Here is an 18,039-nt window from a genome sequence, read left to right as displayed (position 1 = left end):
GTGTGTGTGTGTGTGTGTGTGTGTGTGTGTGTGTGTTGTATCATGTGTCTGTGGGGGTATATGTGCGTAAATGTGTGCATATGTGTGCGATTGAAACCTTGAGGGAGGACAGTACCAAGCTGATGATCCGTGCAGTTGGGAAAGCAATCAATTGCTTATAGGTTAAGGTTTTTACTTTAGGTAAGGACAGTATGTTGTGAGGTTTACAATTTAAATAAAGTTGAATACAGGATGTTGGGAAATGAACACCATTTACAGCAATCCTTTAAATTATATAATACAGGGCAAATCAAAAGTCTGGAAGCATAGGAAGGATAGGCAGGCAGATGATGCTTGTTGGCAGCCAATGACTGGCAGAGATGCTTGTTCCTGTTTTCTGGTCCTTTGACTGACTCGCCCTGTATTTTAGCAATAACCCATACTGTACAATTAATAAAGTGCAAATGATGATGAATTGCGAAAGATGATGGGAATAGAGCCTGTGATTGATGCTGTGAAGAGAAACAGGTTGAGATGGTTTGGTCATGTGTTGAGGAAGGATGAAAGTGACTGGTTGAGCAGAGTGATGGAAATGAATGTAGAAGGAAGTGGACAGGGAAGACCGAGAAAGACTTGGCTAAAGATGGTGGAAGAAGAAATGCGGGCAAGGGGGTTAACAAGGGGTGATGCAGAAAATAGGGCAAAATGGAGAAGATTGTCATGGGGACCGCAAGGCTAACCCCCGCTCTAGCAGGGAAAATGGCCTTAAAATGCCTGTTGTTGTTGTTGTTGTTGTACAATTAATAAAGTGTGTGTGTGTGTGTATGTGTATATATATATATATATACATATATGTGTGTGTAAAATATAAAAATAGCCCCGTTGGGGACCAACGGTTATTTATCCAAGGTTTCTGAGAAGAGTTTAAAATAAATTGCATGAATTTGAGGCGAGCACCCCAACCCCCTTTTTCAGCCTCTTATAGTGGGCGGATCTGGCCAGGAGCACAACCCCAAGAGACCTTAATGTTCTGATGTATTGTACCAAATTTGGTACATATCAGTCATGTAGTTTAGGAGGAAAATATGTTTTAGTGAACATGAGTGATTAGGGTAGGGAGCCCGTTGCCCCCTTTCCAGGGATATGGCCATGGGGAGCACAACTTAAGGTTGACATTGGTCACGATGCTGCATGCCCAGTTTGGTGTGGATCTGGTTATCGGTTTCTGAGAAGAAGATTTTTGAATTAAATACCAATATTTGCGACAAAACGTTCCTTTTACCCCCTTTAAATGGGCGGATCTGGATTGGGAGCACAACCCCAGGAGACCTTACTGTCCTGATGCATTGTACTGAATTTGGTCTGTATCACTCAGGTAATTGTGGAGAAGATGTTTTAGCGAAAATGAGGGATTCGGGGAAGGGGCCCATGATCACCCTTCTGGGGAAGATATGACCATGAGGAGCACAACCTAAGGTGAGGGTATGGTCATGATGCCGCATGCCCAGTTTGATCTGGATCCAGTTGTGGTATTCTAAGAAGATATTGGAAAGACGTACCAATATTTGGTGCAAACCCCCCTTTTTCTCCCCTTTAAAGGGGACACATCCAGATGGGGAGCACAACCGCATGAGGCCTTGCTATCTGATGCATCTTAACAAATTTGGTCCATATCAATCACCTACGGTCGTTTGTGAGATGTTTTAGTCAAATATAAACTGACGTATGGATGGATGGCCTGACACCGAGACCCACCTATGAGGTTATTTCTAAAAATTGATCACTTGCCGTATTATATCACAGCCACTTTACTGCATGGCCCAGCAATGCCAAATATGGTTATAGTATGTCCCAAAATTTTTTTTCATGTGTACAATGTGTACCAGAAAAAATGATCACTATGTGTAAATTCAACATTTTTGCATTTTATAACACAAAACTTTAGTGGTATCCAGCAAGGCCAAATATGACTGTATTATATCCATTTTTTTTTTTCAAGTGTACAGTGTGTTCCAGAAGAAAGTATCACTTTGTGGAAATATCACTCACCGAGGGTGGGCCGAGAAGGGCACTTCCGCCCAGAGGGCTGTATATGTAATGGAGGTCCAATGGTAGTATATATATATATATATATATATATAATGCAAGTTAAGTTAACGCTCTATATGGATGCGAAGATGTTCAAAAGTATTGGTAATTATTGGGATTTCAAAAGGGTAGGGAAGTGGGGAGGGGGGGGGGAGGGTACTTTACCTGACAGCAGGTACTTGACAATTAATACACTGGGTGGTTTGCCATCGACTTACAACTTACAATTTGTGGATCAAAATGCCGAGATACAGTCCACCGAGCGAATTTGGGAACCGAACAAACCACACCATTGTTGAATTCACAACTTAGACATGCAACTGAAAAAAAAAACCCATCGTGTTCATTTACAAAGTGAAAAGTAAAATCAATGAAATTGCACATAAGGAAGAAAAGTGTTTAAAACTTTCTGCAAAATGAACAACAACAACAAAAAAATGCCCGGTGCAACAATGATACCGTGGTCGATGTTGAAAGGAGCGGACGTCTTGGGCGATCCATTTGCGACGACCCCTCTTTGGCAACTCACCCGCAGGCTTCGGAATGTGCTTCGACACAGCTGGAGGTTATGGTTGCTGGCCTGTCCTCAATGGGAACGCTGGCAGGCATTGAACACTCCTGCGACCTCTCAAAAATGCCGGCTGAGCACAGTGTGGACAAATGCCCCAAGACCCTCTTGTGTTTACACTTCTTGCATGAGATAACCCCCATCCTCTACACCCACACCCGCCACAATCTACATGCATAATGACGTTCAGAATCCAGGTCGAAAGTGCAAGGGATCCAAGTCATTAATCACATCTGCACATACTTGGGACAAACTCCCCACCACCAGTTGGTCTCAACACAAATTAGTGTTACTTCTATCGGACTGATGAAACTACATAGGAAAAGAATGAAGACAGCCTTCCTTTCATTAGACACAACACAGCACACAGCTGTGTACCACCACTGTGCAGACAAAGCCAAACTTAGATTAAAGAATAGAGTTGGCCTGTTATTGTTTCGATTTGAACCGGCCTCAAGAGGTAGAATACACAGATACCATCCATGATTGGCCATTGTCTAGTAAGGTATGTCCTTGTAAATAGACTTGTTTACAAATGTCTTTGGTCCACATGCGAGATATATATATATATATATATATATATATATATATATATATATATATATATATATACTGTATATATAACGATAAGAGAGATGTGTTTGTGTTGATGTGTGTGTGTGTGTGTGTTGTTGGTGTGTGTGTGTGCTCATGGTGTGTGTGTGTTCTTGGTGTGTGTCTGTGTGTGTGTGTGTGTTGGTGTGTGTGTTTGTGTGTGTGTTTGTGTGTATGATGTTGGTGTGTACATATATGTGCGTGTTTGTGTGTTGGTGTGTGTGTGCACGTGTGTGTATGTATGTGTGTGTATGTACGTGTGTGTATGTACGTGTGTGTATGTGTTTCAGTGCGGAAATTTTTCTTTTGATTTCTATATACCCTTGGACCCCACTATTCGCGGGGGATACGTTCCTGGAAAATCCGCGAATAGCGAAACCCGCGCAGAGCATGACCCGCGAATAGCAAAACCCGCAAATAGCGGCGCATTTTTTCAATGGAAAAAGGCGGGGATAGATTTCCGAGTCACAAAAATCCGTAAATAGATAGGCAAAATCCGTGAATGGCGTGGTATAATCCACGGATGGCGAGGATAATCTGTGAAGGTTTTCTAAATACTGTATGTGAAACTAAAGGCTCGTGAATTTATTTTTTTTGCGCCCCTGAAAACCCTCAAATTCGCGGAACACACCCACAAATAGGGGGGGGGGGGGGACATGCGAATTTGCGGATCGCGGCCACAAATAGGGAAAAGGAAAAAAATAGCGATTTTGCGGAACACGGCCGAGAATAGAAAAAACCCCGCAAATTTGCGGGACACTTTTCCGCGAATAGAGAAACAGGTTGCATTTTATCACCCACGAATATAGTCAGGTTCACTATGTTTTTTCGTTCAAAATCATGGTAGATTAGCAAACCTATACATTTTTGGAAACGTTATTACATGGAAAATCTGAAAATCAATGTTTACATTTGCCAATTCCGACCAATTCCATTCGACAAATTCGACCATTCAACCAATCGCTTCGATCGACCATTCGACCATTCGACCAATTCGATCGATTCGATTCTATTCTATTCATCGAATTCGATTCGATCGACCATTCGACCAATTCGATTTGCCAATCAATTTGACCGGCATTTGCTTGTGTGGAACGGACTGTGAAAACGATGCGGACTATATTGTCGGATACGACACACAGGACAGTGATGACGAACTCTAAATGGCATATTCTCTAATCGTGTATGTTTGATGCCATTGACTGCCTGTGTATATTTTGTCATCGACTGCCTGTGTAGATGTGAAGTTATACTGACTGCATGTGTATATATGATTTTGCTGACTGCCTGTGTATGTTTGGTGATATGAATTATTGTGACACATTTTGATGTTATTAACTGCCTGTACAAAATGATAACATGTATTTGATTATGCAACTTATCGCGAATATAAAGACAGTATTTTGCAATTCAAAACCTTTGATTCGTGTCTTACCATTCCCCATAGCACTAATTTGATACTTTCATTGGATTCCTTGTCCCTGAAAATATAGGTTTAGTATATTTTTAAAAGTTTTTAGGGTAATTAGAGGCAGAAATAGAACAAAATATGTATTTTACAGTGGCCATTTTGAAAATCCAAAATGGCCACCATACAGGTATCTCTCCAAATGTAAACATTGATTTTTAGTTTCCTTATGCTTGAACCTTTCCAAAACTGTATAGGTTTGCTAATCTACCATGATTTTGAACGAAATATAATTTATTGACATAGTGAACCTGACTAATACGCGGAACCCGCAAATAGCAGAACCACGAATAGTAGTGGGGTCCGACAATAATTCCACACCCCTGGACTAAGCTCCATCACATTTTACAAAAGTGCTGCGGGTATCCAGGGTCAGATGGAAATTGCGGTACAAGGAAATTCTCTGTGTGTGTTTTTGTCAAAATCAGAAGGAAACCAGAAAGGCACTCTGTGACATCAACCATATGATTCCACCCACATTATTACATCATTTTACATGCTTGTACCAAGTTTGATTGAAATACCTTCAGCTGTTCTCCAGCATCACTCTGACCTGACACGACCTCTGACCTTTGACCTCGATGCCAAAATCGAATCTGTTTATCTTTGCATCATTATACATACTTGTACCATGTTTGACTTGGATCCCTTCAGCCATTCTTAAGTTGCGAGGTAACAAAAACATACCACGGACGGACAACTCAAAAAAATAATGCCTCCGGGAACTTCGTCAGCTGAGGCGTAAAAATGACAATGAGATGGAGGAGAAACTGACCTCAATCAGGGCACTCAAGCCATTTGGCCCAACATTGCCATGGTGCACTCCCAGGTTAATTTTTGCAACAGACTATACAATTTTATACACAGAAATAAGAAATGGCATTAGCTTGTGCTACACTCTCCTGTTTCACGCAGAGATGTTCTGGCATGAACAAAGGCAGGACCATGACAAACTGATGCAAAACTCCTTCAAAAATATTTGGCAAAAAACTTCCTGGTAGGTCATACAAGGTGAAGTTTTTCATCCGACAGGGAACCTTTAACCAGACTCGGTGGTATAATGGTTGGTGGTGGCTCTTAGTCTGGGAGGTCGGTGTTTCGTACCCTGGCCAAGTCATACCAAAGACTCCAAAAATGGTACGTGCGGCTTCCTCGATTTATGCTCGGCATTTAAAAAGGATAGAGCACGGACAAACAACCATACGTTGGCAATCATACGGCAGGCTTGATGGGCTGAATGGACTCCTCCCGCATTGAAATTCCTTGTAAGGAGACTCGTATTGCTAGACTGGACACGTTCGACAAGGATGAACGATTTCCTTTTAGAGACCGTCCTACTGGCTCATTTCTTCCTTCAGCCTCAAAAGAGGCAAAACACCCAGTAGATGAAAGTTTCTATTATACAAAAAATATAAAAAAAAACAACAGAGCACACCCCTCCAGAAGGACATCCACCCTCGCCTCAAGTCCCCAAACTCAGAACAGCAGGTGATGTACACAACGTACTCAGAACAGCAAGTGAAACATGTGATGTGGAAGGGGGCAGGGGGAAGAACGACTGGGGGGAGGGGGGGGTGAAGAGGAGGGGCCCTCTATGTATGTATTTTTACCACAGGCTATTTTCGGCTTGCGTTATATACTTTTCGGTAGCCCTGCCAGGCACTCTGTTTATAGCAGCCAGTCATGTGCTCCAAGCCTGACTGGAGATTTGATTTGGACGGCAGGTCAGGTACTTTAAAAGGAAAGCCTATTAAAAGAACGCCAGATGGGCCAAATTTTGCACGACACCAACCCGAGAGATCTCGAAGCTCATTGGATATATTTGGCATTCTGCTCCAAAGGCTAATATCAAACCAGCATCAATAAGTTGAAAAAGCTGCACCGCAGCTAAACACAAGGAAATCAAAGCTTTAAAACAAACAATCAAATGTTTATAAAACGCAAACCATAATCGAGTTAAAGAACGTACACAAATCGGAATCTTCTTTTTGACAGCTCCATGACAGCCCGTATAGTCAATTGATGCACAGGAATAGCCGATGGTGGAGAGAAAACTAGGAGGTACAGCAGCAGAAAATTTCACAATAATTTGAGGAACGACCTCCAGCTTCCTCCATGAGACCGTCAATCCTGATGGAGAAAGTAAGCTGGAACTTGGACGGGCCTTCACGCCAACACTGTTTGGTTATATCCTTCAGTTTCACTCTGGCATGTGTGTGGTTGTTGTGCGATGGCTCTGACGGCTCATCATGCCCAAAAGCTTCGAACTTGTGCATCATTGGCTATAATTACAGCACGTATGATAAAGAATGAATAACCTGCACCTAAGAAAAGTGCTGGGATGAAGGATATTTAAGGGGACCGAAAGAGGCAATTGGAGCTAAGTAGTTCAGGGTTCGTGCGTGGAAGAGCTCGAAAGACTGCACATGAACTGTGTACAAATGCCTCTCCCAAAAAGTGAGGAGGTTTTAGATTTTAAAAAAGAAAAAAAGTCAGGAGACGACGATGGTTCACGAGCGAGCGGTATTCAATGACAAAGTACGGACTATAACCGAAACAGGCCCGGACAGGCCAGGCCAGGCCCGGAAATGTCAAAACAAAGGTTACTGACCTTGAAATGAGATAGAAAATAATGTGCAATCAGTTATGAGGTTAGTTAGCTAAACTATACCGAAAATTCAGTGAAAAATGAAATGAAAAAAAAAAAAACTCGAGCTCCGTGGGGCTAGACACATGACATTGGCCTAACCAAATACCGAAACCCCTGTCAGATTCCACCAAACCCCTCGGAGAAGATGTAGCTTTAACTCGATTACCCCCTAAAAAGACATCTTTTTTGGGCGTCGCTCCGCCCACAATGGGCACAATACGCCCACTCTAGGCAGGACACAACTAGATCATGATATCAACCTCCCACCCAAGTTTCATCAAGATCGGATGATATCATTGGGTAGTTATGCTGTGGACAGACAGACACACAGACACACATACAGACAGACGCACACACATGACGAATATAGTGGTCACTTGATAACTCGTGAACCAAAAAAGGAAGACGTCAGGAAGTGCGATTTACATATGAGGGGTTTGATTAGACCCACAGTGCAGCAAGATGTAGCACTTCAATTATCGAGAACTCTGCTCTGCTCCTATTGGCTCTCAGCTCAAAAGGGATTGAAATGACAACTTGACAAAATTAAACTCTTTTAGAAACTTATCAGTTATAACTGATATTAAAAAGACTGACAATACTAGCTCCGCATTAACCTTCTACCCCGTCACTTGTAACTTACTTTCTCAGTTACAAAAGATTATTTGTAACTTTGTAACGTCACTTGTAACAACTTCACAATTAAATCATGAAGAGAAATTTATTTGCCCAGGGTATGACGTATTTATAATCCAAATTTAAATAAGTAGAACGAATCCAAAGGACTAAGATGTGAAACCCCCGATATTAATACGCAAAGGGATCGGCTTTGTGGACCATTTTCCTTCGGCACTGTCCACACTACCTTCTGTGGCCTCGTAGGTTTCATGGTGGCTCTCGCTTGTGAGATTGATAGTTTTGACTTTACCCAAGTTGATTTAGGTAGTTCAAAGGGCAAAAAACTACCCATTTCGCCAAATGAATGCCACCATCTTGCTGCCCCAAATTGCGAATTGTCACGTTGGTACATTTTGATAAATAAAAGGTGTTATAATAATGATCACGTTTTGTTCAATAAACAAAAGCCAATTGTATTTAACAATATTAATGCATGAAATTTCAGTATCTTGGTGTGGCCACCATTTTCATGCAAAGAAATATCCATTTTGTAATGCCTTCTGCAGAAATTCCATTGGGAGAATGTGCCATGCATTCTTAAATGTCTCCCATACTTCGTCTTTTGATTTTGGCCGTTTTTCATTTTTCTTGTCCAAATAATCCCAGACATCTCTCATGATGTCATGTTAAAACTTTCTAATAGTTGTAGAGTTCCTGACTCTGCTTTTATTTGTGATTAATGTTTTAACGACATTTTGTGAGGCCTCATCTCAAATACTGTGGTAAGTTTTGGTCATCACATCTGAGGATGGACATAGCTGCCATAAAGAGGGTATAGTATAGAGTATAGACAATAGAGCTACTAAATGTATTCGGGCATTAGTTAGACTACGCTACGAGGAGCAGTTGAAGGAGACATGACTTTTTACATTAGACCTCACTCGAGAGGTTCCTGGCTTAAAATGCTGTTTCTCCCACAAAACAGAGTTCAAAACCATCCCTTGAGTGGTCATCAGTTGGGCCCATTGATCTCCTGGGTCAAACACACCGCTGATTGGCCTGGTTCAAAGGAAAAGTATACTCCTTGCGGCTCAATAGCAGTTATTGGCGAGGCCGGTGAAGAGGAAGGGGGAAAACGGTATTCATGAAGTAAATAAATGAGAAATAAGCACATTTAACAGTGAAAAATACAAAGGGATGGGTGTGGGAGTGTAGGTGGGGGGTGGGGGTTGGGGGAGAGGGAGGGGAGACAAAGGTTTGAGTCTCTCCACGTGTGTGCACACATGTGCTCCTCTCCGCGTGTGTACGCCTCTCTCCACATTTGTGCGTGAGTGTGTGCCTCTCTGCATGCGTGCATTAGTGGTAGCAACGGCATACGGATATGACTGCATGGTATTAAAGGACTACTCAGTATCTTAATAAGAACAAAGCAAATCTAAACATCATGATACCCCATATATTGCATCAATGGTGTCATGCCAGTTTTGTAGCCATCAAAGGCTTACCAGTAGCACACTGGCGCTGAGCTATCAGATCCAAGGGCTCGTGCTCATGGCTGGCTGCACCACCTAGGAAGTGGGTTCACAGGATAGGAGAGAGCCTCTCAGTTAAAAAGAAAAAAGAAAAAAATTAAAAGTTGGAGGTGACAAAGCAGTGCACAAGCATTAGGTAATGAGTTACATACAAACACCTTAATTCAAGGTACAATCAAAAGTTTAATGCCAATTCACCCTTTTGGTGAAAGTGGATAAATTTCACCAAAACAGTTTAAGCAATGTCATCTGACAATATGATTAAGCCTTATCCAATACTGTTAATTTTTCTCCCACTAAAACAATAATTCTCCCAAATTAAATAAGATAATTCGGAAATATAAAATGAGGACAAGATTAAAGCTAGTGACTTGAATGGCTATGGTTTCTGTGCATTACAAAATGTCGATTCACTTGAAAAAGTGAACCTGTGGAGGTTTTCTGCATATTTTCATTCGGCAATCACACAAAAAAAGGAAATAAATGAGAGAAAAGTCGGTAACGGGAAACTTCTGGCTTCGGCAACCATTTCAATACCAGAATGAATGGAGCACAATAGCACATTGTTCCCCCACGAATATGGTACCCTGAGAACCACATCCACCCAACGGCATCGAAAAATAACAGCCACTCACAACAAAACATGCCACAATGACTCGGTCATCAAAATTGTAAAACGAGCTGTTATGTGAAGTAATAAGCATCCACAGGGCCCTTTGGGGGTTGAAGGTCGGGGGGCAGGCAGTGGGGAAGACACCATGGTATCGAGCTTAGCATTGTTATGTAGGAGCAAAAGTATTTAAATAATAACCAGTTGGTGTAAAAATATGCCTTCAAAATAGCAAATTCACCCCAGGTTTGCAAGAAATGCAAACCCTTTCGGACCCTTTCGGAATGAGCATGAAGTGCAACCACACAGCCAACGTTGGTGCACCGATGGCAGAAGAACCGGGTTCAAAATTATGGAAACAAAAAAAGACAACAACGAGAACGGCACTCGGTAGAGCGCATACCACCCGCCAGTTGAACATTTTATGTTTTGTATCCCACTGATAAACCGGGATCTGGATTCAGACCTGAGCCAAAATATAATCGGCTTGTTATTGTCACCTAACCAACTCGTCCACCAAGTTTAGTCATAACTCGTCCATAACTTTTTTTAAATATCGTGTTATATATCGCTTTTCACCCGATCTCTCAATGGTAAAGAATCACTTCGAAATTAAAAAATTCTCGTATCCGAATCCACATTCAGATCTTCACCAAAATCGAATCGATTTGTCCTTTTCACATACACAACCTGCCCACCAAATTTCGTCCAAATCCGTCCATTAACTTTTGAGATATCCTGCTATGTATCGTTTTTGGCCCTATCACTCGATAGTGAAGAATCACTTAAGAAATTCTACTAGCCGGATTCGAATCCGGGTCTTCATCAAAATCTAATCATTTCGTCCTTGTCACATACCCAACCTCTCCGCCAAATCTCGTCCAAATCTGTCAACAACTTTTTGAGATACCTTGTTCACAGACAAAGAGACAAACAAACAAACAAACAAACAGACAGACAAACAAACAGACAGGGGTGAAAACATAACCTCCATACACCTTTGGTGGTGGAGGTAACAAACCACAGCAAGCACATCAAGAGTTGGCCCAATGCTTGGCAGCAACTTGTTTGTTTGTCTATTTAATGGTGACATGTCCCAGGCTGTTCAAAAGTTGATGGAAAGATAGAATACGAGTGGCTATCACTCAAAAGTCTCTTCACTTGAATGATTTCTCACACAATTATTTTTATAAACAAAACAGTAAAACTTACAAGACTCAACATTTCAGGGCTCTAAGCAAAGACAATGGTGTATTTGATATACTGTATTTTGAAATTTCAATGAAAATAAAGTTTTGGCTTTGTATCCCTTAGCTCGAGCAGGTACAATGCACAACATTTATTGCAAAGAGCCAGTTCAAAGGCATCACATAACAAGTTCCAGCAAGTTCCGTAAAACAGCTTGCCAGGAGTAAAGTTCGTCAGAAATACACACACAATTGTTTCGGATCCATCACTTCCGCCTTTGTTGTTATTATATACTTGAAGGATTTTTAGTTTCAGGTAATATTGTTGTTAAGATTTTTGTGTGAAATGGAGATGACTTTAGTAAAAGGTAAATTAATGTTTGTGAAGGAAAAAGGAAAACGTGGCAAAGGAACCGGAAGAGGAAGAGGAGGAGCTGGGCAGAGATCGAGACGGCCATGAGGGAGACACAGCCGTAAAGTTGCATCGAGGCTGCGAGCGGACTTTTTTTATATTGGTCGCGAAGGAGTTGAGGCTTCCCATGAAAGGGATTGCCCGCGACCGTCATATATTGCGATTGCAATTCAACCTGCATCTCAGGTTTTATCACCAAGTGCGAGTTATTGTTGGAGGGAGCAAGCGCCTCCATGACAGGCCGATACACCATTTTGTCCTCGAAGAGGCTGTCAGTTTGGTGCATCTTGTTTTGCCATTGGGATTCCCATATCGACCTCACCGTGGGGATTGCCGTTGGTTTCCATATCGGCTGAATTCCCATATCGACCTCTCACCTCGTAACTCCTCATCCACAGCTGCGCCAATTGCTGTGCCAAACTGCACCACAGCCTGTTGTTTTGCCATTCTACAAGATTTCGACCTCCACCGCGTGAGGATTAGTACACAGATTTTGGGGATTGTTACATTCCATTCACGTTTGGCGTATCGTGAGTTAATTGCTTTGAGAGCATTGGGGAATGATGGTGCCATCATATGTATTGTTCATTTGATACAAGTAATATTTTCATTGTACTTTCTTTCATCGTGTTATTATTACCCTTGCCAGAGGAGAGGGTATTGCATTTGAGTCCGTTTGTTTGTCTGTTTGTCTGTTTGTCCACACAGAATAAATATGATTTTCTCTGCAACCGTTGGTCCGATTGACAGGAAATTTTCACCATAGGTGCAACTCCACCTGTATAATTTTTTAATGATAATTATGACGTCATAGCTCACGTGGTTCGGCCGCCATCTTGGAAAAACCGAAAAACTTTGCACCTCCATGTCTCCAAAAGCACCGAATAGAAAAAATTGAGACATGGCTCATTGTAAAGAACTCTCCATGGAGAATAAAATATGTTAATTATGATATCACAGGTGCCTCCATTATGACGTCATAATTCGACAAGTACAAAACTTCATCCGATGAAGATGAAATTTCCTGAGCATAATCTAGGAATAAATTCGTTTAGAAAAAAAAAAATGATGACGTCATTGGTCACGTGGTTCGGCCGCCATATTTGTTTTAACACAAAAGCCTGAAAAACCACTGAAAATACATCCTGGCGAGGGTTTGCAATCTCTGATTGCTCTTTTTCTTGTTGTGTATGTGAGAGATATTTATACAATTAGTTGTTTTGTTCTACAATTGCATTGATGTGGTTTTACCATGGTTTAATAGAACATGCAAAATAACAAATCTTTCTGCAGTGTTCCCGCTCCAGACTCTGAGATGCACCGTAACCGGGGTTTGGGGAGGTAATACGTAACACAATATATGTATGTGTGCACGTGTATACGTGTACAACTGTACATGTGCGCATGTGTGTGTGTGTGTGTGTGTGTGTGTGTGTGTGTGTGTGTGTGTGTGTGTGTGTGTGTGTGTGTGTGTGTGTGTGTGTGTGTGTGTGTGTGTGTGTGTGTGTGCGTGACATGCACACACAGAAAAAAAGTTTCGGTTATTCCAATGATATTCACATTTTAAGGTAAATTCATCAAATTTATCAGTGATAACAATCACGTTTGTTATTGCAAATTAACAGCCTTTATAAATACACGCGGAACAAACTGTTTCATTAAATAAAAAGAACAGTGTCACTTTGTTGTATCGGTCAACAGTTGGTGTGTCCACTCTTTGCCTTGAGTGCCATCACTCTTTTACCCATGCTTCCTGTAAACGCCTGATATGATCATGCCAAATATCCTGTAGTACATTCAACAGTTCTGTCGGGTAAGTTGGGTTCTTCTTGTTCTTCTCCGTTTCCAAGTAATCCAATATGGCCTCGATGAGACTCATGTCCAGATTCTGGGGTGGCAATTCCAACAATTGCAGCACACCAGCTGTAATGCTGTTCTCCAAATACTGTTTTACTATATTGTAAGTGTGTTTTGGATCACCATCTTGTTGGAAACCCTCCGGATTAAACAATTTCCACTAGGAACTGCATGGTGCTGCAGTATTTGCTTGTTCCTCCCCTTTATCAGCGTTACATTTTATCAAGTTTCCCTTCACCAAAAGCCGAGATACAACCCCTCACCTCCACCTCTTTCCCTCTCCTCTAACCTCCTTCTCCCTCCCCCACCACCCTCCTCCTCCTCCTCCTCCTCCTCTACCCACCACTTCTTCCCTCCCCATCACTTCTTCCTTCCTCTCTCCCCACTACCTCCTCCACCACCTCCTCTCCCCACATTCTCTCTGCCCACCTTAATGGAGGCTTTTATGCAAGAGCAGTCATTGTTCAAACTCGGCTTAAATCCACAGCCCAGAGGCAATGCCCATAAACTTGAAGGCCGTCTGTCAACCAAGGAACCCAGCAAAGAAAAAGAAAAAAAACCCCCACAACCTTCAAAGGTTTCTAAAAATACACCAGCTTGCATACAGGCCCAAACAGCTTCATCATTTGCGTTTGTAAACCAGAGTTGAACCATGTCCCCACCTGTTTAATGGCACAAACTAACCATGCAAGAATGTCTCTTTTGACCAAGTTAGTTTTTTGAGGTATTCAAAGGTTTCGGAGAAACGAAAAAAGCAATTGGATGTATTCGGCAACCTCACAGGTGCATAATTCGTCCAGAGCATGGCTGTATCAAAGCTCGAGTGGAAAGTACGGTACCTATATTTGGTTACAAATTGCGACTGCACAGCTGCAATTTCCTCAAATGCTCAATCCAAGCATGAAATGTGTGGAAATGTAGCGTAGTTATAGTTTCGCGATAATAGGATGGCCAAAGGGCCTACGGTATCCGTCGAGGTTGGTTGGAAGCAGTTGCACCAGACACGTGAGAGAGCCCAAGCATATTTTGGAGTTCAATACGGCACGACAGTGTTCAAGAGTTTGCAAGCAAAGAGTTTTCAATGAAATCAGTGTTTAACAAGGCAGGCCTCTACCCTTTGTGGTGAATGACGATATTCAGAAGGACCAACAAACGAGGGTGGAAGAAGTGGGGAGGGATGACAGAAGCAGGGCATCAGGAGGCCTCTGACCCCATGGGTGGATTGTAGGGATCATTGTGTAGCTTTATCGAGGGTGTACAGGCAAACCAAGCAGAGATGCAAGCTCATATCTTATTTGACATTACAGTTTAGACAACTGCGAAGGATGAAAATATACTCAGTTAAAGTTTTAACTGTCGTGGCACACGGCATGAGATTTGTACATGCTGATCAAGAAAAAATTTATGGACTTTCACAATCAGGCTCGAATGTGAAGATAGAGAAAGAGCAAGTACACCAGGGTCTTGAAAACTCACATCTCCGAGTTCATATATGAGACAAAGACAAATGCTCTATTTTCACTGGTATATACCTTGTTGTTGTTGTATACCAAAGAAAACTGAAATGAAGGTGCATTCCTTCAAACACCATTGTTGAATTGACATGCAAAAAAGAACAACTACTGGAACAAGTTGCAAAAACAAATTATACAAGCAGCAGACGTCAGTTGAACGGTGAAAGGAAAATTATCCGTCTGACTTTAAAGCTGAACAAGGGAAATTTCAAAAAGTGACTTACGATGTACATTTACACGTCATAAGCCTTTTTGGCAGCCAGTGGACAAGATACGACGGGCCAACAAAAATCATTGGGAAAATGGAATAGCCAATAATGCACATTACCATAACATCATCATCATCATCATTACCATTTATGGATGTGCATGTGTGTGTGTACATATATTGGTTGTATATATATATATATATATATATATATATATATATATATATATATATATATAAATATATATATATATATATAAATATATATATATATATATAAATATATATATACAGTGGTACCTCGGCTTACGAGTGCCCCAACGTACGAGTTTTTCGGGATACGAGCCGTCGCTCGGGCGGTTTGTTGCTTTGGGATACGAGCCGAGATCCGATGTACGAGCTCAAAAAATTTATTTTTTTGAATTTTCCGGTTGTGGCTTCCGGTTCCGGTCACGCGGTTATCTTGCCGTGAAAGCATCTCTGCTTGGATATAAAACACGCAATCGTCGAAATACATGAGCGAGGAATCTCCTTGCTCCAGCCGGTGACGTCATCGGCGGGGATCCCCGCCTCCAGAGTGGCTGGTCACGTGACCGCCAAAGCGTGTCGCGCGTGCGGGTATAATGAGCTACACCTGTGGATCACGTGACCACGGAAGCACGCCTCGCTTGAGAGGCATGGCTTTCGGTTTGCGTTTTGCTTTATAAGGCGCGATAAATGGGCTTTTGAGTGTTAGCGGTTCATGGCGTTGACGGTTCATGGCGGTTCATGGCGGTTGACGGTTCATGACGGTTCATGACGGTTCATGACGGTTCATGACGGTTCATGACGGTTCATGACGGTTCATGACGGTTCATGACGGTTCATGGCGTTGACGGTCAAAAACCCATTACATCAATTTTACCAGGCACTGTACAGTAAGTACAGTGGACACCAAATGCACGGTGGAAGGCTAGAAGTAGAAGATCGTCCAAGACAAGTGAGAATAAGCCATACTTTGGAGGAGATGACGTCATTCGCTGGTCCGATAACCAAAGATGTGGTATAAAAAACCAGGTGAGCTAACAATGCAGCAATGAAGGAATTCGGCCAAGGCACCGGCACACAACGACCTACCTACATCGAAAGACTCAATGCCAATGGTGACAGAAGCCAAGACGGCCGGCTTAAACACCGCCGAAAGACCACGGTGTACCAACTTACGATGCAGAACATCTTGCACTTAATATGATGACAACAGGTGCCATCCTCTGACGTACCATTACAGGTACAGGTACAGTACACGTGAGCACAGAGCAAAAGTTCACTGAAACCGAGATTAAGAAAAAAGAAAAAACACCTCGTGGTCCGTGCTCGATATCCGAGTTTCAATCTTTTCAAACACATGATGCTCTCGGTCACGGTATCTCCTGCGAGCTGCTTCTCCTTCAACCACACAAACAACAACTTCTCCATATCTTCATGGATAGAGGTCCGGAGCTTTGAAATAATCGTAACGCCCTTGGCTGGCGTTATAGCCTTTATGGACTCCTTCTGCTTCAAAATCGTACATATCGTAGAAGGAGTACGATCGTACTGCCTCGCCAAGTCGACAACACGCACACCTCACCTGGCATGCTCTTCTCCTCTGCTTAATAAAACCAGTTTATTTCTTTACATTCTCTTGTATTATGTACAGTATATACGAGGTCGTGCTTGTTTATACATTATTTGTTATTTATAAAGTACATTTTTGTTATTTAAAAGCACCTAACAAAAAAAATTGGTGTTTTTTTTTTGAGGCTGGAACGGATTAATAGCATTTCAATGCATTTGAATGGGAAAATTTGCTTTGACTTACGAGCGATTTGGCTTACGAGCTCCGTCACGGAACGGATTAAACTCGTAAGCCGAGGTACCACTGTATATATATAAATATATATATATATATATAAATATATATAAATATATATATATATATAAATATATATATATATATATAAATATATATATATATAAATATATATATATATAAATATATATATATATATATAAATATATATATATATAAATATATATATATATATAAATATATATATAAATATATAAATATATATATAAATATATAAATATATATATATATATATATATATATATATATATATATATATATATATATATATATATAAATCTATGTACAGTCGCGTGAAAAAGTAAGTACACCCCATGTAAAGTTTTGACTTTTTCAACATATTTCAACATACAGCTATTCGATCTTCATTTCAACAATATTGATTGATAAAGGTGATATAATATAACAGATATCATGAAACATTTACATTTTGTAGACCATTCCATAATTTAAATAAACATAAATGCAAATTTCGCATGTGGAAAAAGTAAGTACACCCCGACATTTATCACTACTTCAAATACCTAAAATTAGAATCAGGTGCACCAGCTCAGGTGCAAATGATTAGAACATCATTAGAGAGGATCTTGGAGGAACCTGTCTTATTTAAACCTCAGACATTTAGTTTGGTTTGCTCTTTGTTGTTGAAGTGTGCGGCGTCACCATGCCGAGACCAAAAGAGCTCTCTGAGGCCTTCACAAAGAAGGTTATAGATGCCTACGAGTCTGGGAAGGGATTTTAAAAGATCTCCAAACAATTTGAAAAAATCATTCGACAGTCCGGAAGATCATCCACACGTGGAGAAGATTACAAACAACTGCCAACTTGTTCAGGCAGGCCGCCCCAGCAAGTTCAGCCCGAGA

The 18,039-nt window shown here is 41.3% G+C and overlaps 1 protein-coding gene across 3 annotated transcripts in view; it reads right to left on the bottom strand.

The window, feature by feature from the left end:
• Window positions 1–18,039, bottom strand: part of LOC137437993 (histone deacetylase 4) — a 269,336-nt gene that overhangs the window by 134,358 nt on the left and 116,939 nt on the right. For all 3 annotated transcript variants that reach the window (XM_068132830.2, XM_068132831.2, XM_068132833.2), the window contains one exon: window positions 9,471–9,533. In XM_068132830.2, coding sequence (XP_067988931.2) covers window positions 9,471–9,533 — 63 coding nt within the window. The remainder of the gene's footprint in view (window positions 1–9,470; window positions 9,534–18,039) is intronic.

This window comes from Myxine glutinosa, chromosome 12 (assembly GCF_964187855.1).
Source record: "Myxine glutinosa chromosome 12, kmMyxGlut1.1, whole genome shotgun sequence".
Classification (NCBI taxonomy): domain Eukaryota; kingdom Metazoa; phylum Chordata; class Myxini; order Myxiniformes; family Myxinidae; genus Myxine; species Myxine glutinosa.
The sequence above is the reverse complement of the archived record's forward strand: the minus strand, read 5'-3'. Positions and strand labels throughout refer to the sequence as shown.